Genomic DNA, 26,849 nt, shown 5'->3' with positions numbered 1-26,849 from the left:
TCTGTTCCGTTTTTTCAGGAACAGATCAGGACCAGATCTGGACCCATTCATTTTCAATGGGTCCTGGAAAAAAATCGGACAGCACAATGTGTGCTGTCCGTTTCCGTTGTTCCGTTCCGCATGTCCGTTTAAATATAAAACATGTCCTATTCTTGTCCTGAAAAATCGGATCCTGGTACAATACAAAGTCAATGGATCCGCAAAAAACGGATGACATTCGGATGTCATCCGTTTTTTGCGGATTCCGTTCCTGGAAACACATAACAAATTTTTTTTTTTTTCAATTTTTTTTCAAAGAAATCCAAACAACTTTATTTGATTATTGAAATGTATACATGCTCCCGTTTTTTGCGGATCCGCAAAAAACGGATGACATACGGAAACATTTTCAGGAACAACGGATCCGCAAAAAACGGACCGTTTTTCAGGATGAAAAAAAACAGGACGTGTGAATGGACCCTAAAGGATCATTGAGTTTTCAGTAAATGATTGATGTCAGAGACGTATCAAATATTTTGATTGGTCGGGGTCTGAGACCCCCACTGATCTCTATAACAAGGGGAGAAAAGCATGCGCATATTGTGCTCTCTCCTCACTGCAGGTGACGGACTCGAGAGAACGTCTATGGGTCCATCTCAATTACATCCTCTGCAGAGCAAAAGAGAAAGTATGCTATGCAAGCTCTATCGATTGTGCGGGGGTCTTGGTTTTTGCTAAAAACTCAATGACCATTTAAACAATGATCTCATAAGAACAAACCTAATATGTGTTTTATATTACACAGATAAAACCTTAAAATGGAACCTCCTGTAAAAAACTAAACCTAAAAATAAAACTAAGGAATTGCCTCCCTCTCAAAAGAAATACTTGTATATTAATCCATTAAATGTACCCCAAATAGGTGAAACAAAAATAATAATAAAAAGAACTAAGCCATTGCCTTAAAGGGTTCAAATACCTGGGTAATTCTGCATCATGACTGCTGGCATTCCACGGTAGCTTGGATGGTTGGGGTCATATGCTTGGCTATAAGTGTAACCATGCATATATGGGATATAGGACTGATGCTGTGTAAGTGGGGATGAAACTGACACATGAGTACTAGTGCGATGGTCCTTCGGCAGCCCGCGAGGATCCTCAGTTTGCTGGGGTCCCTTAACTTCTACATTTATTGCCTCCTTGCCATCTTCCTTAGCAGAGGTTTCTTTGCTCCTGCTTCGATCCTCTTTGACTTTCCGATCTCTCTCTTCTTTCCACCTTTCATCATCAGATTTTAGTGAATCAGTGTACTTCGGATAAACATAGGACCACATGCGTGACTCTGCTTCTTGTTGCTATAGATACATAATGTAAGTATAGTAAAAAAAAAATGAATAATTTTTTTTAACTATACAACTTTTCCTACGAATAGAATTTTGCTGTATAAATATAGAATTATTATTTTATATAAAAAGGCGAGTAACTTTGTAGAATGCAGTACAAATGCAGACTGTTGTTGCAGGGCTGTATTTAAATTCTGAAGCATTCAGAGCTGAAATTTCCCTATGTGCTTTGTTCCATGTCTGTACAGGACTTGCTCTGGCGATTTGCATTCTAGGCCGTGTATTCTTTACACCAAGTACTGTACAATACATCTTAAAAGCATGTATATGATTAGATTGATAGCCCTATGGCTACCTGACAAGAGCAGGGTTTATATTGCCTAAGGCTCTGTTCACATAAGAGTCTGAAAGACTCTTGTTTTGAAGGGAAAATGCATGTCTTTCTACGATTTCTCTGGAACACACACATATCTTGAGAACACTTAGGCCTCATGCACACGGCCGTGGAACACTGCCGAAAGCGGTCCGTGGTAACCCGGCCGGGATTCCTGCCGACAGCAGGAGCACTCGGCGTCATTGGTTGCTATGACGCCGTGCGCTTCATGCCGCCGCTGCACTACAGTAATACACTGGTATAGATCATACGAGTGTATTACTGTAGTGCAGCGGCGGCGGCATGAAGCGCACGGCGTCATAGCAACCAATGACGCCCTTGCGCTCCTGCTGTCAGCAGGAATTCCGGGCGGGTTACAACGGACCGCTCTCGGCCGTGGAACACGGCCGTGTGCATGAGGCCTTACTCACACGTCAGTGATCGACGGACGTGTGCTGTCTGTGTTATACATTGACAGCACACGCCCCATTCATTTTATTGTGTGTATTCACACATCCGTGTTTTAGCACAGAAGCATGCCCTATTTTTGTCCGTGTTTACAGATCCATCATTTCAATTATAGTCTATGGGTCCGTGAAAAACATGTGCCCAACAGGGACAACATCCATATTTTGTCTGCATTTAATGGACCATTTATAGGAAATGCTCTGAAAATCTATTTTCAGCTGTAAAGTGTCAGTGGACACTTTACAGTGGACACAAGGATAAAACACGGATTCCTCAAGGATGAATCAATCAGCATATTATCACCAATTTCCTCACGGACACTGGGTGAGAATAAGGCCTTACATGGCTGGTATGCATCTCCTTAAAGGGGTATTACCATCTCATCTCAGCTATTCACAGCTGGAATACCCACCCTATGGGAGGTATGGAAACAGCACACTTGAATGTTTGTGTACACCCAATCACCCTTCCCAGACTAGATGTGGAAGACATCAGGAAAGGGTGGGAAACACATTTTAGAGATAGGTGCAGGCCCCAGATCTATATTCTGTGTCTATGCCAATATGTCTGAGATGTGAATATTCCTTTAAGAGATCTTGAAAATTCTCTAGATCATTTTAGAGCGAAAAGAAGCTACAAGTTTAGTTCTTACCTGTCTGTACCACAATACAGGATCCAGTCCAGCTTGCCTATTGCACTCCCCTACTGGCTTTGGAGGTTCGCCACATTCTTTTCCTGCGTGTCCACTTCCTTCTGATACTTTTGCTTTTAACCCTTCTGCTTGCTGAACTGGGATCTTGGAGTCCTCTGGTTTGGGGATAATTACAGATTTACTTGAGTCTGGCCCAGAAACCAGTTCCTTAGGTTTGCTAGGACCTGACTTCCCTAGATCAGTTAAACTAGGTGCCTTTGTGAGTGTTGGAGGTACTGAAGACTTGTGCTTCCATTCATCTTTGAGAGTTGCCTCTCGATCCCTCATGGCCATCTCTGCCTTCTTTTCCATATTGCGCTGCTGCTGTTGCTGTTGCTGCTGCTGTTGTTGTTGTTGCTGCTGCTGTTGCTGCTGCTGCTGCTGTTGTTGTTGCTGTTCCAGGCTTTGTCTCTGTTTCTGGTGCTCCTCATATTGTTGTCTATATGTTGGGTTGGTGCTCAGCAGATGAGCATGATACCCTTGGTCACTGTAGCCATAAGGAGGCACATAGGCATACTGATTGTAATAGAGAGACTGCATGTACATATTCGGTCGCTGTTGAATAACGGAGGGCTGTTGGCTAGTGCTGCTAAGCTCTGGCTTTTTATCCTCCGGTGTCTCCACCTTCATTTTAACTTCTGTTACCTCCAGATCTTCTTCTTTCTTAACTTTCAGTGACTGACTTTCTGGTGTAGTCGGACCAGTGGGATTAATGGCACCAGGACTGGAACGTGCATAGTTTGGAGAGTAGTAGGTTTCAAAAGTCTGATAGTATGGTGATTCTTTGCTTTGAGGTTGTGGTGGAAACAGGGACTTTTTGGCACTTTCCTTCACCATTTGCTCTGGATCCTTGGACTTTGTGCCTTCTACTTTACCTTCTCCGTCTTCACCTGCATCTGAAATGTCAGAGTAAGCTGGGCTATTTGTTTTAGCTGAAGTCCCTTCTGCCCCATTTTGGGTCACAACATGTAATGGGGTCATGGGCTGACCAGGACTGGGATTTTCCATTCTGTTTGTATTACCAATGGCACTTCCTCCTATGGAAGGGCTTGGTGCATTGTCTGTGAAGCTATAGATTTTGTCAGCCTCTGCCTTTATGCTTGCCAGCCTACTCTGATGAGCATCAGAGCCATTAATAAGTCCATCACCTTTGCTTGCCGAATCACCCACTGCTTCCCCAAAAGGACTTTTTCCATCTTCTGGACGGCCTACTTTTATTGAGGTCCCAGGACTTTCATCCTCTCTTTGTTCTTTCTTCTTTTTATCCTTTTTCTTTTTATCCCTAGATGGTGTTAAAGCTGGATTAATACTTGATGGATCTCCCATTACTGTTGGTTTGGGCTGGATAGGTTTAAGCTGGGGACTGGTAGGCATGGCCTGGACTACTGTGGTGGTAAGACCTGTGGAAGAACCAGGACTCCCAGCAGTGAAAGTTGTAGTTTGAATGGTATACATTTGCTGAGGTACCAATGCAGGTGCAATAGGCCGAGCAGACTTCACACTTTTAGATGAAGCCAACTTGTCAGGCTTACTGCTCCCATTGCCCTTTTTGGTAGCATCCTTTTCAGTCAATCGCTTTTCCTGCGACTCAAAGCCGTCATTGCTTGTATCATCTGCTGCCATGGGACCATCATCTGATCCATCATTAGAAAGTGCTCCAGGGTCTGTATCTCCTTCTGTACCAATTTTTTTCTTGCATACAACCTTACCTCCAAATTTAGAACTGAGTGTAGGACTGTGTGGTTCAGTCAAACGAGTTTTAGGAGTTGCTGATCGTGCTGGGGAAAGGGAACCCTTCTGAGTTGGAAAGGTGCCATTACAACTACCCATGTCCAGATGAAGGTGTGGCTCCTCACCACATTCACTGTCTCCATCTGCCTCTGGTTTACTGTCATCATCTGTGTGTGCATGAGCCTGATGGTACTTCAGGCCATTAATGTGCTTGTATTTCTTGTTGCAGTTAGGGTGAGGACAGTCTATTAATATGGGGGAGGAACAATTACGGTCCAATGCAGTTGGTTCCACCTTAATAGTGCTTAATGGAACTGTGAGAGGTAAAGAAACAGACACTGGGGCAGATGAAGATCCCATGGAGTTTGTACGAGCACGTTTACTTCCCTTAGAATCTTCAGAGCTGGAGGTCAGTTCCATGTCAGAAGGGGGCTTGCTTTTGCGCTTGCTGGCTGAAGACGGGCTAGCTTTTATATCTTCCACTGGATTACAGGGGGGCGGACGATGCTCGCTTGAATTCTGGCTTCCACGTCTCCCTTTATTGTTGGCGCCAGCTCGTGTCTTGCTGCTGCTACTGCTACTACTGCTTGCACCTTTATTGTCAGGGGCTGGTGTACCTTCTGCAACAGGAGCATTACTACTTGGACGCATGCGTTTACCCCTCCCCCGTCCGTTCCGCATCTCCAAGTCACTCGTGGGAGAGTCGCAGAATCTGGAGGGGGAAGGGGAGAAAATATAGAGGGTGAGAAAGAAGCTTAGGGCTGAGCTACTACAACCAACACAATCTGCCAAAAACAGCAGCCCTGTTTCAGGGGTGCAGACCCGCTTTTTAAATTTATTACAATCCCTTCTAACAATAAAATAACAAATTGACAATGGACAGTTTTTTCACAGATCTAAACTCACCTAGGAGGGGCCCAGTCATGCCGTGTGCAATCTAAAAGGGTGCCTACGTATGTCTTGTTTCTCCAAGTCACATTAACAACCAACATGCCTGTGAAAAATAAAACAAATACATTAGCGGCAAGAGAAAGTTGTAGTACTTCTGGTAACATGAGGTAAGCATGGGATGTTTCCGACAAAGGTAAAGACACTTTAATGGATCAAACTGCCAGTGCACGGATGAAAACATCCAGTGTCGGGGGTGAGGGTATCCTTGGGGGAGCAGACAATGGCAGGCGGTGACAGGGGTGAGCCTCCCCGTGCGGGGACCAGGAAGCGGCGTGGAAGTGGGGAGCCAGGTAAGTAGATTCAGTGTGAGGGGCCCAGACATATGACGGACATTTTTTTAGTCTCAGATAACACCCTTTATGCTTTGCAAAGTAGGACAGGTTCATCTGAGGGCTACTGTACTGAATTGTACAGTACTGCTGGAGACCTAGTTAAGGTAGGATAGCAACACTATAGACATAGATAAGGCTCTGCAGGTAAATCCTCACCACTCCCTGGTCTCTCTGGTGGCTGTACTCAATCACTTCCAGGAAACCATAATAGTATAGCACATTTCTCTTGCAATCCACTGCAGCTGCCATAAAAAGCATCCCCCCCCCGCCCGCCTCATCTAATACAAGAAATAAAGGAAATGTATGCCTCCTGTCAGGAATAAGTACCGCCTTAGTCCTCGTTATATTGTTTGCTGTGATATTATGTGTGTGCATAAGGGGAAGGAATTAAAACAGCAGCCTAAAGAGATTTGGGACACTGCTTGGTAAAGAGCCTGTGTAAGAATTTTAAAAATGGTCACTTAGGCTTGTATTACACAAACAGATTTGTCTATTTTCACACTCTTTCCATTTGTGAGATCCGTTCAGGACTCTCGCAAGCGGTCCAAAACGGTTAAGTTTTGCCCTAATGTATTCTGAATGGAAAAGGATCCGCTCCTAATGCCTCAGTTTGCTTCCGTTCTGTCTCCATTCCGCTCTGGAGACGGACATCAAAGCGCTGCTTGCAGTGTTTTGGTGTCTGTCTGATTAAACCGAGCCAAACGGATGTGTCCTGGCACACAATGTAAGTCAATGCGGACAGATCCGTTTTCACTGACACAATGTGGCACAATAGAAAACGGCTTGGCTATGTTAAAGATGATACAAACAGATCCATTCTGACGGATCCGCACAAAAGCGAGAGTGTTAAAGTAGCCTTATCTGACAGATTTACTGGCCAATCATTGGTCAGATGACCTATTACACAGACAGATCTTTTGTTATACTCACCAACTATTGGTCCGATTGGACAGATATTGGTCAGATATTAATCCGATTAATCAGTCAATAAATGGAAACATCAAACACATTTATCGCATAATAAAAACCTAAATGTGAATGTTCCAAGTAATTTTTTAACAGGTTTTTGGGATCTAATTTTTGAATGCTACTTCAATATTATACTATATTCTACTTCCTAGCTCTTTAACTTCCTCCTGTATTTGAGCAAACAGCCTTGCTTGACGTTCTCAGACTATTCACTGTGGCCAGAGAGGGAAGCAGAATGAGAAGACTCAATGTAATGCTCCTATATGGGCATCTTTATCAAGACCTATCAAGAGAACAATAGAGCTATCATACGGTTATACTATTATAATGACGATTACATTGCAGATAACATCTTCCCCTCACAGCAGAAGTAAATTGACAGGTGTTAGGTTTCTTTTACATCTGCGTTTTTCCTTTAAGGTATTTAGATCCGCAAGCAAGACGGATCCAGCATGACACACAATGTAAGTCAATGGTGTCAGATGCGTTTTCTCGGACACAAAAGAAAACTGATCCGTCCCCTTACAATGGTTATAGTGCCGGATCAGTCATGGCTATTTTATAGATAAAACAACCGTATCCGTTCAGCAGATGCAGGCGGTTGTATAAGCTAGATAGAAGTGTTTTTGCTGATCCATGATTGATCCAGCAAAAACCGCTAGTGGTTCTGCTGAGGCAGAATATTGTGCTGCACTGTGGTATTTGGTTCTGCTGAGGCAGTATATTGTGCTGCACTGTGGCATTTGGATCTGCTGAGGCAGAATATTGTGCTGCGCTGTGGTATTTGGTTCTGCTGAGGCAGAATATTGTGCCGCGCCGTGGTATTTGGTTCTGCTGAGGCAGTATATTGTGCTGCGCCGTGGTATTTGGTTCTGCTGAGGCAGTATATTGTGCCGCGCCGTGGTATTTGGTTCTGCTGAGGCAGTATATTGTGCCGCGCCGTGGTATTTGGTTCTGCTGAGGCAGAATATTGTGCCGCGCCGTGGTATTTGGTTCTGCTGAGGCAGAATATTGTGCCGCGCCGTGGTATTTGGTTCTGCTGAGGCAGAATATTGTGCCGCGCCGTGGTATTTGGTTCTGCTGAGGCAGTATATTGTGCCGCGCCTAGGTATTTGGTTCTGCTGAGGCAGTATATTGTGCTGCGCCGTGGTATTTGGTTCTGCTGAGGCAGTATATTGTGCTGCGCCGTGGTATTTGGTCCTGCTGAGGCAGAATATTGTGCTGCGCAGTGGTATTTGGTCCTGCTGAGGCAGAATATTGTGCTGTGCCGTGGTATCTGGTCCTGCTGAGGCAGAATATTGCGCTGCGCTGTGGTATTTGGTTCTGCTGAGGCAGTATATTGCTCTGCGCCGTGGTATTTGGTTCTGCTGAGGCAGTATATTGTGCTGCGCCGTGGTATTTGGTTCTGCTGAGGCAGAATATTGTGCTGCGCCCGTGGTATTTGGTTCTGCTGAGGCAGTATATTGCTCTGCGCTGTGGTATTTGGTTCTGCTGAGGCAGTATATTGTGCTGCGCCGTGGTATTTGGTTCTGCTGAGGCAGTATATTGCTCTGCGCTGTGGTATTTGGTTCTGCTGAGGCAGAATATTGTGCTGCGCCGTGGTATTTGGTTCTGCTGAGGCAGAATATTGTGCTGCGCCGTGGTATTTGGTTCTGCTGAGGCAGTATATTGCTCTGCGCTGTGGTATTTGGTTCTGCTGAGGCAGAATATTGTGCTGCGCCCGTGGTATTTGGTTCTGCTGAGGCAGTATATTGCTCTGCGCTGTGGTATTTGGTTCTGCTGAGGAAGTATATTGTGCTGCGCCGTGGTATTTGGTTCTGCTGAGGCAGTATATTGCTCTGCGCTGTGGTATTTGGTTCTGCTGAGGCAGAATATTGTGCTGCGCCGTGGTATTTGGTTCTGCTGAGGCAGAATATTGTGCTGCGCCGTGGTATTTGGTTCTGCTGAGGCAGTATATTGCTCTGCGCTGTGGTATTTGGTTCTGCTGAGGCAGTATATTGCTCTGCGCTGTGGTATTTGGTTCTGCTGAGGCAGAATATTGTGCTGCGCCGTGGTATTTGGTTCTGCTGAGGCAGTATATTGCTCTGCGCTGTGGTATTTGGTTCTGCTGAGGCAGTATATTGCTCTGCTTTACAGTACTGCTGGCCCCATCTTCTGTCCTTTTGGACCTGTCTAACATGGGGCCACTTTTAGGTTTTAGGACAGTGATCAGTAATTAATCATCCCACACTGACAGTATTCAGTATAAATGCGCTGAAACAGGAAGAACTGTCAATCATCCTTGTTGGCGGGGTCATCAGGACTCTAACCATCTCTGCTTGGAGTCCTTTCAGGATTTACTTTGTTTTTTTACTCTCACTACTAATCATATAAACCTACAAACCTATCTATCATAGAGCTCAGCTTCTCTTCCTCTATCCTGCTCTTAGACAGCACAGAGTTCCCTTAAAATTTGGTTTCATAAATTAAAATGTAGCACTGCCTTTAGCATAATGTTTATACCAGAAGGTAAAATGTTACTTTTAGTATAACTGAAATACTTTCTAACACTTTGACATATCACATGCTCAAAACACATTTTCTGATTATGCTATAATGCATGCATAACAAAAAGGGACCTGTCAGATAAAGCCGATTTCGACCATCGTTTAAAAAAGTAAATAAAAATAGCATGAACATTCATTAGTGAAGGCCAATGGCAGACTTCCGTTTGCTGAAAAAACGATCGGCAAGGTTGGAATATTTTGGCTGGAAATTACAAGCGCACAGAGTGATCGGCCAATTGTGACCAATCGTTTGCAGCTGTGCTCAAGGATCAGGAAGTGGTCAGCCAGTTCAGTTTGGCATAGAGCTGGTCCATGGTGTGACATGGGGAAAGATTCAGCTACAGCTTATGTGCAGTGAATGGGCACTGAAGAATAGAACGATCTTATTAATGAAGGGCACAGACCAGGTATGCTATGCAATGAGATGAACTGAAACAAAAGGAAGAACGACTCTCCTGCAGTGCAAAAACTCTGAACGACTTGGTTATAGGTAATACTATAGGCACAGCAGATACTGAAACTTTCGGAAGTAAAATGTCTGCACACCTGCAGCTTTGTCTGGCTTACATTCAGAAAGCAGATGGCTGCACAGATGCAGCGAGTGGCTATACGTGGAGTCAGCAGGTATGAATTACCCTGCAGTCATCCATAGGATTCCCTCTGACAGCATGGCTCTACTGCAACCCCCCAGGAATCCTGTACTAGATTAGATGAGAAGCTCAGTAGCGGCTCTGAACATCTGTTACCAGAAATAACTGCTGGAATCCAGGTAATGTGCTGGATTATAGTACATGATGAACATTCTGCTCATATGAAGAGACAGAGCAGGCTACAAATGCTGTACCGCAGACCCCATACACCTTGTGCGGAAGGCATCACATTCACGGACCAGCGCTGGATTATAGTACACGATGAACGTTCTGTTCATATCAAGAGACACCAGTAAATCCGGTAACCTGGCTGCATACCACTGGCTGTCCGGGTGTATGGACGGTGTGCGACTACTGCTATATCCTTTACATTATAAACAGTAGAGAATCGTGTATATAGCAAGCTCTACTAAATCAGGCACGCCAGGATTTTCTCTTAGTGACTCCATATAAAATCAAAGGCACAAAAAGAGAGCAGGCTACAAATGCTGTACCGCAGACCCATATATCACATTCAGAGACTGGAAACCAGTCCTGATCACGTCCTGCTAACACATCTGTACAGCGTGAACAGCGCATTTCAAGCTTATAAAAGTAGACTTGAGATGTTCATTGTCACAGACTGTTAGCAAAAGTCTTAAAAAGTGGCAAGAAATTGATACACAAGCTATACACATTTTCATTTAACTGGTTTGCTTATCAATTAGCTGCAGTCCAGGTGCCCGGTTGTCAGTGCCAGCTGGCCACTTCAGATATGTCTTCCAGACTTCTCCATCTGTGTCAACACCGTACTCAGTGCTCTGTGCATAATACAGCCTGTGGTACAGCTGCTTCCCGTATGACTACCCATGTTCAGGTGACCGCTAGAAGTCCGGTATGCGGTAAGACCTGCTGTCAGCTCTAGAGACTAATACACATATTACAGAACAGTCAGACAATCCAACAGTCATTCAATAATTGAGTACATACAGCCTGAGTGACAACCAGCAACCGCTGTCTAGCATCAGTCACCGTAACAAGCTCTATCCTTGTCCCCATCTTCCTACGGCAGGAAAACATGCATGCCCGGTAGTGAGGGGAAATAGCTACTACTACAGCAATCTGACAAATGTAACCCACCTATCTGCAAGTCCCTGGAAACCCAATGCGTAGCCACAGGCTTGACACAAATACTCCAAATGCCTACGCACACTGCCCTAATGCTCTGCTTTTAAGGTGCAGTAAAGTGTATGACCATGGCCTTGCTTTGAGTGACGGATGCTTGGATAATCCTGATGGCCAAGCCTCAGGATATATAAGTGGCACCCTTGAAGATCAGCCGTTTAAAGCGCCCCTACATTGTCACCTAACTCCATGCCATTCTGCTGAGTAGTGGCAAAGTAGGGCACTGCAGCTTAGGGTGGGTTTACATCACGTTTTTTCCTGTGCGCTTAATGTATACAAAAAATGTATACGTTTAACAGATGCCTCAGACTGATACCATCCAGTCGCACTGCATTCCCCATAGAGGTCCATTGTAAAAAAATAAAGAAAAGTAATATTTTTTTTTTTACTGTACTGTGCAGGATACAAGAACGTGATATGCTGCTTTTTTGTATCTTTTTCTAACGTCTACGTCAAACAGACACAAAATGTAATGTGCAATACTCTGCACCACCACTACAGATAGACAGCCCCATGTAACCAATTAAGAGGCTGAAGCTAATACTATATAGTACTCATGCCACAGAAGCAGATAAAGTACAGTACATGGAGTCTAGCTCCATGGTTCCTGTCTATGTGGACAACTGGATGTTGGGGGATGCTAGGGAGGCTCGTCCCCATCTGCCATTGGATGCTCCCTCCTGACATTGGAGGTTGTCTTCCGCGCACGGGGTGAAGTAGCGGTGGCTGTGTGGGGACCAAGAGTGGAACGAGGAGTCAGGTAAGTAGAATCAGTGTGAGGGGCCCGGGTGAGCAGTTCCAGCCCCGGATAACCGCTTTAAGTCCATGTGTATGACTAGGAAGAAAGGAATGCAAGTGAGCTCTTAACAAGCTCTGGCGCTAATGCCACCAGATGTAAGGCGCTCTGCCTAAGGAGAGATAGTAACCCCCAAATCCTATAAATAGCAATTAAGGGCATTTTTCTAGAACTTTTTTTAAAATAAAACTTAGCTATTGTGGCAATACATGTATGTATTCACATCTTTGTTTCTGTGGTGGGATTTCTTTGAAGCCTCATATATACATGGTAGCAGTGTCAATGTTTCCAGGTTAGAATAGCTGGATAATAAGAAGTCAACTGAACATGTCCCAATCCATGTCAAATCCAACACACCCAAAAAATCCCACTATTTGCCAATTAAATCTAAGGGAGACATACTACAGCTTCAAACGGTTGCAAGACCCTTGTATGTATAGACCCTCTAATATAAAGCAGGCAGGGGTACACATTGGGCAGTCCTTGGAACAGTTTAGCTTACCATCTTCTGTCTCCTGCCACACAATGCCTTCCAAATTAACACTGGTGCCTGGTTCACAAGGTCCAAGACATTCAGGCTCCGTGGCAAGAGCCACATCACTGGTGTTGACACCCACAGATCTTGTTCGCACCATGATCTGCTCACAGGGAGACGATATGTCGTTGACCATCGGGACGAGCAGATGCAGAGGTAGCCCAGAAGATGCACACACAGATGACTCCATCTAGAGTGAAGGTCAAGAAAGAAGGTCAGTTCTACTGCAAAATGAAGAAAAACCTATAGCAAAATTAAATCTTCTAACAAACTGCACAGTTATTAAAATTATTCAAAAGGAGTATTCCAGTTTGAGCATAGGTCATCAATTTCAAAATGGTGGCGGTCTAGACTCTCAGCACCCCCATCGATCAGCCTTTTGAGGGGGCTGTGGTGCTAGTACAAGAGATGCATCTTCAATAATTACCTGCACGCCCACTCTCATTGTAGTGGTGTGTAATTACAGCTGTTCGCCCCATTCAAGTGAACAGAGGGGGAGCTGGAATTACCCTGCACCATCACTAAAGTGTAGACGGTGTGCAGGTAATCAGGAAAAAAATGCAGCTCTTGCACTAGCACCACAGCCCTTTTAAACAGCTGATCGGCAGGAGTGCCGAGAGTCAGACCTCCATCAATCTGAAATCGATGGCCTATCCAGTGCACAGATGATCAATATTATAAAAGCATTAATGAATGTACGGCCACGCGGTCAGGTTTCCAGACAAAAGCAAGAGTGAATATAAAGGATTAGTAGTATCTGTCAAATTTTTATTTATTTTTTTACTTTTATGACCCACTCCTTATTTTGGCTTCCAAAACTGCATCAGAAATCTGACGGTACCTGGACACTGGTGCAGGTTTACCAACAGAAAATCCTCACAGGCTTCACCACCAAAAACTTCATGAGGTTTTTGGTGCTGATTTGATGCGGTGTTGCCAGGGATCTAATCCTTGCATTGAAAAGGGTGAAATCTGCGCACAAAAGAAAAATTATTGATATGATGCAGTTTTCAAAAACCAAACAGCATTGTACATGAGATGTCTAATCTCATACTATTTGCTGGTACTGTCTTAGGCCTCATGCACACGACCGTTCCGTTTTTTGCGGTCTGCAAACCGCGGATGCGCAATAAACGGAAGCCGTCCGTGTGCCTTCCGCAATTTGCGGAACGGAAGTTCCATTGTAGAAATGCCTATTCTTGTCCGCAAAAAACGGACAAGAATAGGACATGTTATATTTTTTTTTGCAGGGCCACGGAACGGAGCAACGGATGCGGACAGCACACGGAGTGCTGTCCTCATCTTTTGCGGCCCCATTGAAGTGAATGGGTCCGCATCAGAGCCGCCAAAACGGTAGCTCGGATGCGGACCCAAATAACGGCCGTGTGCATGAGGCCTTACTCTGCCTTTTTTCCACAGGAAAATACGTGCAAAAAAAAAAAAAAAAAAGACAAAAAAAAAAAAAAACACATGTAATCTGCAACATGGCTGAATGTATCCATTTATTTCAGTGGAGATGTAATCTGACATTCACACACACAATCCACAACATAATCTGCAACACGTGAAGGCACCCTGAGGCTGGGTTCACTCGTGACCGATTAGTCGTTGCAAATTTTCATGCAGCAAATCCGCAGCGTTGTTAAGTACCAGCAAAGTGGACAGGAATTTCAGAGTGCTCATCCACATGCTGTATAAAAGCTGTGCTATTGCAGATTGTAAATCTGCAGCACATCAATATATATTGCGGATTTCACCATTTTCAACGCAAACAATTAAATTGCGTCTAAACCGCAGCTTTTCTGCAGCAAATCTCGGCAGTGTGTGTATGCACCCTTGGGCGATCAGACGGCTTCTCTCTGATGTTTTCCAACATACAGCTTAAAAGCTGCATAAAATAAACTGTGGAAAATTTCAAATAAAGACTTATCAGAAAAATCTATTCTAGCCCAAAATAAATACAATGTAGTAAAAAGAAAACCGTGCCGTAGCCTAAGGTTAAATACCAGTATCTGGCAGCGTATCGTCAACTTTATTTGAAGAGTAAACTGGGGAAGCATCGATATTCTTTGCCCGGATACCAGCCACGTGAACCCAGGGAGGACCAGAAATGTAGTTTCACAACAATTCTGATCTGTATTCCAGAGAAGTAGTTAAAAGGTTCGGGAATTCCTCTTGGCAAAAAACAAGTTCATTTCTGTGCCACATGGAGGGAAGAAATGAATGGTTGTGGAGCAGATACACAGGGCAAATCGGCTTGAACACAATGAGACGGTAATTACAGCAGGTCTCCTAATTAGCCAGGGTGTTAATTTGTACAGCACAGAATAATTACCAGAGCCGCTCGCTCAACTAATAGCTGGGTCGTGGGGTAGGAATTTAACGGTTTTTTTTTTTACGAGACCACAAACAAGATGGACTCCTTGTGATAATTAACAAAGAGAATGTTTCGCTCTAAGGGTCTGCTCACATGGTGTGGTCAAGTCAGGATTTACTGCAGACATGGCGCGGTTCAGCAAAAAGCGGAAGGATTTTGCTGTAATACAATGGCAGACAGAGAGTCGACGGCACTGTAATAGACCATTGAGATGTTTACTGCATAGTAATAGGAGTGCAGTTTCAACACCTACCCTCAACTATTATGAAGTCTTATGTTCACACATAGCAGTTCAGGTGCAGTTGTGCGTTTTTTGTTTCATTGGTAAAAACTGCCTCAGATTCTTTTTCATTGGGATTCTGACTGCACCATAAATGCCCTTGTAAAGATGATAGGAGTTCTAGTGACTGCACACTCGCTGATCTGACTAACACGTTGTGGAAAATTCTGCAAGAAAATCCCCATCAAGACTTGCACCAAGTTACCCTAGGGTAGGGATGCCCAATCTACGGCCCTCCAGCTGTTGCACAACTACAATTCTCAACATGCCCTGATAAGCTGTAGGTTTTCAAGGCATGCTGGGAGTTGTAGATTTGCAATAGCTGGAGGGCCACAGGTTGGCCACCAAAACTCATTATGCAGTGGAAATTCACCCCCAGTTTCATACAGCAGTACAGTAGAGATCTCCTGCACCTCTATGGAAGCCCTACAACAGCTACATAGCTGTAATATGGTCGCGTGCATGAGGACTCTGCCCGTGTGGATTACACAGTGCGGTACTGCCAAATTTGTTCTCATAACCAAAAATACTATAATTTAGGCCTCACGCACATTTATTTATTTATTATACTCACTTATATAGCACTACTATATTCTGCAGCGCTTTACAGTCATCAGCATCACACTGACACCAATGGGGCTCACAGTCTAAGGTCCCTATCAGTATGTCTTTGGAGTGTTGGAGGAAACCAGAGAACTCGGAGGAAATCCATGTAAACACGGGGAGAAGATACTAATTCCATGCAGATGTTGACCTTAGTCAGATTCAAACTATAGGACCCCAGTCCTAGAAGGCACCAGTGCTAACCACTGAGCCACCGTGCTGCCCTATAACCGTGTCACGTCCTCTTTTTCTGGACCCATTGACTTCACTGGGTTTGTGGTCCGCATTTTGAAGACAAGTATAGGACATGTTCTATCTTTTTTGCACAACAGACATACAGATGCAGAAAGCACACCGATCATCCCTTTGCTTTCCGCAGCCATATGTCCATTAAGCAAAAAGATAGAATATATCCGCAAAGTGTGGACCTCGGACCAATTAAAGTCATCAAAGGGAATCTGTCACCAGTTTTATGGTGTCCTAAGGCCAACAAACTACAGATCTCCTTAGCTGAATGCTGGGTCACTTTCTTAAATTGACTGAGCCGGTTTGCCAATATCTTGTACTGAACCGTTCCAGGCCATGCCAATGAGTCCCCATATTCATGGGCTCCTGGCTCGCTCTGCCCACCTGCTGCTGATTCTAATGGGAAAAAAAAGTCAGAGGCAGGTGGTCGGGGAGATCCGTGAGCTCATGAATATGAGGACTCATTGGCATGGGCTGGAGGGTTAGGATTTAAAAGTGAGAGCAGCAGAAAACTGATGACAGATTCCCTTTAAGGTGTCCATACAACTTCAAACCGACTGCCCCAAATGAACGTGTGCTCGGCTGAGCATGCATGTTTCCTATGAGGAGAAAGCCACTGCCAGAGGAGTTTACCTCTCAGTAAAAAAACGTTCTCCTCACCTACACAGTTTATCAGGGATAGGTTAACGTATTATTCTCACAGTCAGTGTCTGATCAGTGATTGATAACCAAAACCAGGGATCAGCTATGATGCAAACATTTGCACTTGGTCCGTGTTTCTGACCTGCACCTGGTTTTGGCTCACAGTCACTGATTACAGACATTAATTTCGGAATAAGACCTAAGGGTACGACCACACAGTGAGGTTGTGTCGCAGCAGTGCTAAGGCAGAGTACCGCTGCGGTCGTGCAGCTGCCGCTGTCTTTAATTAAACTACTAAGACCGCACTGCTCAGTGGGTCTGTATTGCTGATCGCTGCACGGTATTGTGCTACAAGGCCATTAACAATGCAGACCGACTATACGGTGCGGTCTTCAGTAGTTAAATAAGAGGCAGCTGCGGCCTAATCGGCCGCACAGTACTCAACTTCAGCACGGCTGTCCTGAACGGCCCGCGACCGCACCGTGTATTCGTACACTTAACAGGATGACCATACACAATAGATTTCAGACAGGTCCTTTCACCTGTCAACACTGTCTATGGTGGTCTTTAAGAAGAATAATCCATCTAGATGGCAGCCATCTCATTCACCATAAATATAATTTGATGAAGTTAAAATTGTCTGGATCTACTGAAAACAAATCTCATGCTTTTGGTCAACTAAAGCCTGTATTACACTGCCTGAACGCTCGTTAGCGATCATCTTGCAGTGTAATTGTCTGATGAATGAGCAGATCGTGGTGTCCAATAACGATCTGCTGCTGGCGAACCACAATACAACATGGGGAGGAGCGATGGCATAATGATCGCTCCACCCCATGCTGCGGAGGAACGCTTCCCTCGCGACAATTGTCTGCCACATCAGGCTGTGTAATACTTCTTTGCTAATGACAAAACAATGAGTTAATCCAACAGTTATTCCTCCTGACCCAGCTTATCTCCCAGGAGCACAAAACGATTAGGCATGGTGACATCCAACTATCAAATCCTTCCTTCCCCCTGACATCTGCCATCACATTAGATGGTCATCCAATTCCACCAAAATTGGCAAGTTTAGCAAACATTAATGAAGCTAATGTCTACCTATGCATTTATGGAAACCTTTTTTTACTGGACATCTCCAATATGGACAGACAAATATCCGGATTTTGTTGACAAAATACTTTGCCATTAAACATGAGGAACAAGTTTGTCAAGCAAGAAGGAGAAGGTAACTTCCTGGTAGGCTCCTTTAAGAAACCTTTACAGCTCAGTAAGCGAGGCCAACAAGCCCTAGCACTCATAAAAACTAGGACTGGCCAACAGAGGCACAGTTCCTGATGTTTCCTCTGGGCTTTCACATGGATGCTGGCGTGTAGCCACCTGACCCGGCATAAAAGCAGAAGCCCTCACCAATTCAGCAGTGGGATCTTCGGATGGGGATGCACAGCACTCACCTCAGTAGCTCTTAAGCCTGGCTGTGAACGCCTACTTTCATGTGAATGTCAAGAGGCATACACTTGATGTGGAGGCTGCTACTAAGAAGCTGTGCCTGCCCTGTGGCTGGGAAGAGGTTAACCTCAAGCGGCAAGGCGTTTAATGAACCAAGAGAGGTGGTAATGGAGGTGGTGATAGGAAGAGCGAATAGTGGGAGGTGTGAAGGAGACGATGGCACAATTAGAATGCCTTTTATAATCAGGATCTCTACAGCACAGAAACAACTCGCAGGATCTGAACGCTCGATCCCCACAATCATTTCCATACATGCACGCCATCAGCATACAAATCCACATATAGAATGACATTTAGAGAGAAAAAGAAAACAGCATAGTAACACGTGTACCGGAGAGGCAGCCTCAGACACACACAGACATGTACTCACCTGACAACTCACCCCTCCTCCACACAATCCCCCACCGCTCATAATCACACCCCAGTGCTGCCGACCTCACACAGAAGCAGGAGCTCTCCGGCACAAGGACACGCTGCCAACTCTTTATTTTACCGTTACCTGCAGGTTGGGAGGAGACGGCGTGTGCCTAGAGACTGGGGAAGGGATGGCTAGTAGCCCCTCATCGACACCTACAATTAGAGAGGGCATGGGAGCAATGCCATCGAGATGGCAACACGGAGTGAGGGACTCTCCTGTTAGTGAAAAACAAAGGAGGAAGGGAAACGAGTGCCAGGAAAAAAAACACACAAGCGAAATTGTTCTCGTTGATGCACACAACCAAGAACAAAACCTTCTGCAGACAATGTACTTTACTTACACCATTGTAATCTGCATGGCAACCATTTGCCTGCTGTCATATTAGAAATTAGCCTTGATGGTCTCTGCTGGGAGGATTGTTCTCTCAACCACTCTCCACATAGGAATGCTTCATAATTCCTGTAAACCATCCAGCCATGAGGCAGGTAAAGGTTCTATGCATAGTGTGGACACTAGAAGCAGGCGGAGAACAAAAAATCTAATTAAAAAGGGCAAATGGTCCATATAAGTGTGGGCCGGCAAGGAACCAAGTAGTGTGTGGATCCCGCCACCGGGGCCACATCATTTATGGGCGGCCTAGGACCCCTTCAAACACATAGGGGGAGATTTATCAAAACTGGTGCAAAGAAAAAAATGGCGTAGTTGGTCATAGCAACCAATCAGAATGAGACTTTGAGCCAAATCAGTTCTGACAAATGAAAGGTGGAATCCAATTGGTTTCTATGGGCAACTAAGCCAGTTTTCCTTTCATTGCTGTTTAGATCTCTGCTGCCCAGAAACGATCATTTACTTGCGAGCACTAACAACTGTTTCAACCGATGAATGAGCGTTTCGCTCGTTCATCAGGTGATCTGCTGAACCTTGTATTGTTGGGAACGAGTGTTCGCATAAACTGTCATCCATGATAATCTGCCCGAATATTACCCTGTCTAAGTCCACCTTCACAATGAGGCAAGGTCTACGGTGCTAGATTAGTCATGCTCCCATATCTCAAAACTTGCGACCCCTGTGGGGTTTTCTCGTAATGGTATTGAGAGTATATCAATGGTGGGATGGAAGAAAAAGTTGACAAAAGAGTAAAAATTGTATCAATGAGTAGTGGAAAAACATTGGTCAGATAAGTCAAGATTTTGGTTCCACCATGCTGATGGCATAAGCATCATCAATCCATGAACCCTTCCTGTCATGCTGGTGAAGGTGGAGCAGTAGTGTGGGCCACTGTGGTTCCCTATACCTTTGCATGGAGGTTTGGTACGTAGGGCTTACCTAAGCATTGCTGCTGACCAAGTTCATCCTTTCATGTCGGCTGTTGACCCTATTGAGACACTTTGAGCAGGACAATGCACCATGACACAAAGGTCTTAGTCATGAATGGGTTCCAGGAACATGGCAGCAAGTTTTTCTTTTTTTCTCTGGACTTCACTGTGCTCAGATTATAATTCTGTACAACAGGCAGTTAAGTACATCCATCTAATATGCAGCAAAGTGAGAAGCTATCCTGTCAGCATGGGTCAATATTCCTGCAGTGGAATCTATGACACAATGAATTGCTGAGGTTGTGAAGGCCAAAGCATTTCTAACGCGCTACTGGATGGGCTTCTAAAAAAGTGGCCGTACAGTGAAATTACAAAGATAGATAAATGGATAAGATTGATACAGCAGCTGTTGTAATTTACATAGTAATGCTATGCTCGGACTGGGCATATATCTAGTGCAGTATTTTACATAGAATATAATGCAACCACCAGATGTTGCATGCAACAGAAAGTGAGCTAAGGGAACTAACGGCCCCTTTACACGAGACAGCAGAGCAGAAGATTGTCGGGAGGAAGCGTTCCTTCCTAATAATCTGCTGCTCGCTTGTGAAGGAGACAGCTGCTGTTACATGCAGCGATCTTCTCCACAGTATGGAAAGGAGTGATCACTAATGCCATCGCTCGTCCTACTGACTTTGTTTGCCGACAGTAGATTGTGCTTACACCTTCATTTTTTTATTCTTCTTTTACCACTCTAGCAATCCCTCTGTCCAATAATTTTCTTCCAGTTCTCTGCATTGATCTATAGGAAAAATACACAACCACTCTTGTGTCCCGTTTTCTCAATTTATTTAGTATAATAAATGTACCTTTTGGCAAAGAGTGCGAGTGCTGCCCAGGCCACTAGATGACAATTTTCTAGGGAGATGAAAGTGTAAATCATACTGGTTGTCCATGACTATTATTGGTTTGTGCGCTATGCTAACTTTTTTCCGGCTAGCATACAGACCCATTCATCTCTATAGGGACATGCGCACATCCATATTTTCTGCATATCCCTGTGGCCTTTATGCAAACTAAAGAATGCTATTTTTGTTGGCATTTTGGATGAGAATAACCCTTTCTATTGATGGGGGTCAGAATGCAAAAAAGCACATAAAACATCAGTATTTTGCACACACTGCTGTGTGCATGAAGCCTTAGGACATGGTTCTTGTATGCACCTATGATAGAAACTCAAAACAAAAAAAACAAAAAAATTCTGGGATGTTAGTGGACAACACACATCTCTTCTTCCTGAGCTGTAGCACTACAGTTTGTACAGCAGCAGCAGGTCAGTGCACAGTTCTGGCACGCTCGTGACCAGGTTCAGACTGCTGACTCCATGTACGAAGCTGGTTTAGCAGGTTTTCTCTAACGGTAGCAACAAGGTAAATACACAAACACTGTCTGTACCTGTGGGACATGCACCATAGTCACTATACCTAAGGGAATAGATGAGCATGTGGGATGCATTACAAGGGCGGCAGGGGTCAAACACACATCAGCAGCGGCAGGCACCACCAAGGAGGTGGCAAAACTAGCCCAGGGTTGTATGGTGTTCTGCACATGACAATTAGCATTTATGGTTACATGAGATTTCCAATAGTTTAAAGTCCACTGCCCTGGTTATTTACCATTAAAATAACCCTTTATGTTTAGCAGAATGGAGAGAATATGTTTGTGGGAGGATCGGGGGGAGATAGCTGTAGCCAGAACTGAGTATTAACACGTTATATACAGCTTGTGCATTACACAATTAATGCACAATGCAGATGGACATCATCTAGGTGTATCATCACCCAGGAGGACACAATTAACGCACACTCCACATGGACATCATCTAGGCGTATCATCACCCAGGAGGACACAATTAACGCACACTCCACATGGACATCATCTAGGTGTACCATCACCCGGGAGGACACAATTAACACACATACTCCACATGGACATCATCTAGGTGTACCATCACTCGGGAGGACACAATTAACACACATACTCCACATGGACATCATCTAGACCAGTGTTTCTCAACTCCAGTCCTCAGGGCCCACCAGTCGAGATTCAGGATTTCCTTCGTATTGAGCAGGCAATATAATTATTGCCAGTGCATCCGGACTTACCACAGGTATTCAATTCTGTGGGATATTCTCAAATCATGACCCACTGATCTAGAGGTGTACTTTCACAGAGGAGACAATTCACCCACAAGGACACAGAGGGGTAGATTTATCAAAACTAGTGTCAAGAAAAACTGATTAAGTTGCCCATAGCAACCAATCAGATTTCACCTTTCATTTTATTGGTTGCTATGGACAACTATGGTAGATTTCCTTTACCCCAGTTTTGATAAATTTACCCCAGGGACATTATTTTCCCATCAGCGATGACATGTCAAGTCACTTGCGGCAGTTTGGAAAAGGATTCAGCAACTGGACATGGGGTACAACCATCTGGTGGGTAGTATTTCATCTAAAAAAGGTACAACCACTTGGATCCTACTATTAATACTCAGACAAGTCCTCGGAGAAATACATTAAAGTGCATAACGTGCAGTGGCCTAATACACTTCCTTCTCAAAAGCAGCCATCACTGCAGAAACTGCCCACTATATCGGCACAATTCAGGCGCCAAAGATCGCCAAGTGCTCAATAAAGATTTCCAACATTATCCGAGCGATAAACGCGACCCTTCCTCACCCAACGTGGTTGTGGCTTCAACCAATTTTCTGAAGATAAGGGTTCAATGCAGATGAGCTCGGCCCAAAATGGCAGTTGCAACATGTATTCCATCGAATACGCACATAAGTATTATGCACACAAGTGAGTCATGTGACCGGAGTGGGAGGAGCTTCATCTGGAGTAAGGGGCCATCTACACTGATTTTATGCCAGTAAGGCTGGGTTCACATCACGTTTCTCCCATCCATTTATCGCATGCAAAAACATATACATTAAACGGATGCCTCAGACAAATGCCATACAGTGACATCTGTTCACCACAGAACTCCATTGTGGGCAGGATACAAAAACGTGGTGTGCTGCATTTTTGTTGCTTTATTTTTTATAAACTAATGTACACATCACGCGGAGGTATAAAACGTGATGTGAACCCACCCTAACCAGTGTGATCGCAGACACAGCAAGCGACAGACCCACCATCTGTATGTGACTGAACGATCGTTCGTACAGATTAGTTACTGTCAGCAGCATATTCCTGTTTGCACGAGGCGTACAATGTTTTTAATGTCTAAAAATCATCAGCTGATCCTTGGACATTGAATCGGTACACTGCCATACGCAACACGTACGCCACTATACATATGACGTTCTGGTGTATGGAGCGAAGCAAGCACTGAGGAGGCTGCAGTGCCTGCAAGAACGCCACAGCCCCCTCAAACAGCTCATCTGCAGGGGGGTCAACAGAAGCACCCCACTGATCTAATGACTTATTCTAAGGGTCGGTCATCAACATTGTGATCTCGGACAACAATTAGAGGGAAAAAAAAACAATCAACAGCAATATAAAAATAAACTCTGGCCAGGTCTGGTGTCTGGATGGACTTGTCTAGTGAGCCGGCGTGAAACTGCAAGGACTAAATGATCCCTTAAACTCTTCTAGTGAGAAAGGGACCTGACACCTCTCCTGATATGTCTGTTTCACTAAATACTTGTATCATCCATGAAATAACTATTCTGGAGCACCATTATGCATTGCACTGTTCCTCAGTTATTCCTCACGAATATTTATGGATAAAGGCAACTGGGTGCGACCACTCCATTCGTTCAAGAGGTGTGTCCCTATACACCCCCAAATAGTAAATGAACACCCGGTTGTCAAATTATTAATACATTTCTAGTATGAACAACAGAGCAGCAGCACAATGCAGCGTTATTATTAGATGGGGAATACCAATACTTACCAAACCCAAAAATAAATATATGAGGGATGAGCGAATCGACTTCGGATGCTTCAACCCAAGTTGATTCGCATAAAACTTTGTTTTAAGGGCCTTTTCACACTTGCGTTGGCCGGTTCCGGCATAGAGTTCCGTCGTCGGGGCTCTATGCCGGAACAATCCTGAACAGGATTATCCTAATGCATTCTGAATGGAGAGAAATCCGTTCAGGATGCATCAGGATGTCTTCCATTCCGGAACGGAAAGTTTTTTGGCTGGAGAAAATACCGCAGCATGCAGTACTTTTTGCTCCGGCCAAAAATCCTGAACACTTGCCGCAAGGCCGGATCCGGAATGAATGCCCATTGAAAGGCATTGATCCGGATCCGGCCTTAAGCTAAACGTCGTTTCGGCGCATTGCAGGATACGACGTTTAGCTTTTTCTGAATGGTTACCATGGCTGCCGGGACGCTAAAGTCCTGGCAGCCATGGTAAAGTGTAGCGGGGAGCAGCATACTTACCGTCCGTGCGGCTCCTGGGGCGCTCCAGAGTAACATCAGGGCGCCCCAGGCGCATGGATGATGTGATCGCATGTACACGTCATCCATGCGCCTGGGGCGCTCTGACGTCACTCTGGAGCGCCCCAGGAGCCGCACGGACGGTAAGTATGCCGCTCCCCACTACTACAATGGCAACCAGGACTTTAATAGCGTCCTGGGTGCCATAGTAACACAAAGCATTTTGAAAGACTGATCCGTCTTCAAATGCTTTCCGTACACTTGCGTTTTTCCGGATCCGGCGTGTACCTCCGGCAAGTGGAGGACACGCCGGATCCGGACAACGCAAGTGTGAAAGGGCCCTTATACTGTACGGAGCGGGCGCACCGTACAGTATTAGAATGTATTGGCTCATGTAAGAACTTTGGAAATTAATTTCCACTGTAAAAAACCTTTGAACCAAACTCAGGTTATAGGAGCCGATACATTCTAATAATATATATTAAAACAAAGTTTTATGCAAATCAACTTCGCTCATCCTTAAAATAGAGATATACAGACGTGGACAAAATTGTTGGTACCCTTTGGTCAATGAAAGAAAAAGTCACAATGGTCACAGAAATAACTTTAATCTGACAAAAGTAATAATAAATTAAAATTCTATAAATGTTAACCAATGAAAGTCAGACATTGTTTTTCAACCATGCTTCAACAGAATTATGTAAAAAAATAAACTCATGAAACAGGCATGGACAAAAATGATGGTACCCCTAACTTAATATTTTGTTGCGCAACCTTTTGAGGCAATCACTGCAATCAAACGCTTCCTGTAACTGTCAATGAGACATCTGCACCTCTCAGCAGGTATTTTGGCCCACTCCTCATGAGCAAACTGCTCCAGTTGTGTCCGGTTTGAAGGGTGCCTTTTCCAGACTGCATGTTTCAGCTCCTTCCAAAGATGCTCAATAGGATTGAGGTCAGGGCTCATAGAAGGCCACTTTAGAATAGTCCAATTTTTTCCTCTTAGCCATTCTTGGGTGTTTTTAGCGGTGTGTTTTGGGTCATTGTCCTGTTGCAAGACCCATGACCTGCGACTGAGACCAAGCTTTCTGACACTGGCTAGTACATTTCTCTCTAGAATTCCTTGATAGTCTTGAGATTTCATTGTACCCTGCACAGATTCAAGACACCCTGTGCCAGACGCAGCAAAGCAGCCCCAGAACATAACAGAGCCTCCTCCATGTTTCACAGTAGGGACAGTGTTCTTTTCTTGATATGCTTCATTTTTTCGTCTGTGAACATACAGCTGATGTGCCTTGGCAAAAACTTCGATTTTTGTCTCATCTGTCCACAGGACATTCTCCCAGAAGCTTTGTGGCTTGTCAACATGTAGTTTGGCATATTCCAGTCTTGCTTTTTTATGATTCGTTTTCAACAATGGTGTCCTCCTTGGTCGTCTCCCATGTAGTCCACTTTGGCTCAAACAACGACGGATGGTGCGATCTGACACTGATGTTCCTTGAGCATGAAGTTCACCTTGAATCTCTTTAGAAGTCTTTCTAGGCTCTTTTGTTACCATTCGGATTATCCGTCTCTTAGATTTGTCATCAATTTTCCTCCTGCGGCCACGTCCAGGGAGGTTGGCTACAGTCCCATGGATCTTAAACTTATGAATAATATGTGCAACTGTACTCACAGGAACATCTAGTTGCTTGGAGATGGTCTTATAGCCTTTACCTTTAACATGCTTGTCTATAATTTTCTTTCTGATCTCTTGAGACAGCTCTTTCCTTTGCTTCCTCTGGTCCATGTCGAGTGTGGTACACACCATATCACCAAACAACACAGTGATTACCTGGAGCCATATATATAGGCCCAATGGCTGATTACAAGGTTGTAGACACCTGTGATGCTAATTAGTGGACACACCTTGAATTAACATGTCCCTTTGGTCACATTATGTTCTGTGTTTTCTAGGGGTACCATCATTTTTGTCCATGCCTGTTTCATGAGTTTATTTTTTTACATAATTCTGTTGAAGCATGGTTGAAAAACAATGTCCGACTTTCATTGGTTAACATTTATAGAATTTTAATTTATTATTACTTTTGTCAGATTAAAGTTATTTCTGTGACCATTGTGACTTTTTCTTTCATTGACCAAAGGGTACCAACAATTTTGTCCACGTCTGTATATATATATATATCTATATCTATATATATCTATATATATATATATCTATCTATCTCTCTTGAGGAAGGCTCTAGCACTGAGCCGAAACGTAGCATTGCCTTATGGGTGAATACATTTCTTTTTACTTTATTCTTTGGAGTGCTGCCTGTTTTTCTGTATATGTATGTGTGTGTGTATATATATATATTTATTTATTTATTACACACACACGCTTTGTACTGCACCTGCACTAAAATAAGACAAGTAATACACAGCTTAAAAACACTTGTAGAAAAAGAGGTCTGGAATTGCTGCCAGTTAC

At 44.3% G+C, this 26,849-nt stretch overlaps 1 protein-coding gene across 3 annotated transcripts in view; it reads right to left on the bottom strand.

Moving 5' to 3' along the window:
- The window catches only part of ZNF609 (zinc finger protein 609), a 74,865-nt gene that overhangs the window by 13,607 nt on the left and 34,409 nt on the right, over positions 1-26,849 (bottom strand). For 2 of the 3 annotated variants that reach the window (XM_044279535.1, XM_044279538.1), the window contains 4 exons: positions 12,496-12,718; positions 5,492-5,579; positions 2,816-5,297; positions 959-1,334 (listed from right to left, as the gene is read on the bottom strand). In XM_044279535.1, the coding sequence (XP_044135470.1) occupies positions 959-1,334; positions 2,816-5,297; positions 5,492-5,579; positions 12,496-12,718 (3,169 nt within the window). The remainder of the gene's footprint in view (positions 1-958; positions 1,335-2,815; positions 5,298-5,491; positions 5,580-12,495; positions 12,719-26,849) is intronic. The other variant, XM_044279536.1, reaches the window with a different exon arrangement.

Source organism: Bufo gargarizans, chromosome 2 (genome assembly GCF_014858855.1).
Source record: "Bufo gargarizans isolate SCDJY-AF-19 chromosome 2, ASM1485885v1, whole genome shotgun sequence".
Taxonomy (NCBI): Eukaryota; Metazoa; Chordata; class Amphibia; order Anura; family Bufonidae; genus Bufo; species Bufo gargarizans.
The sequence above is the reverse complement of the archived record's forward strand: the minus strand, read 5'-3'. Positions and strand labels throughout refer to the sequence as shown.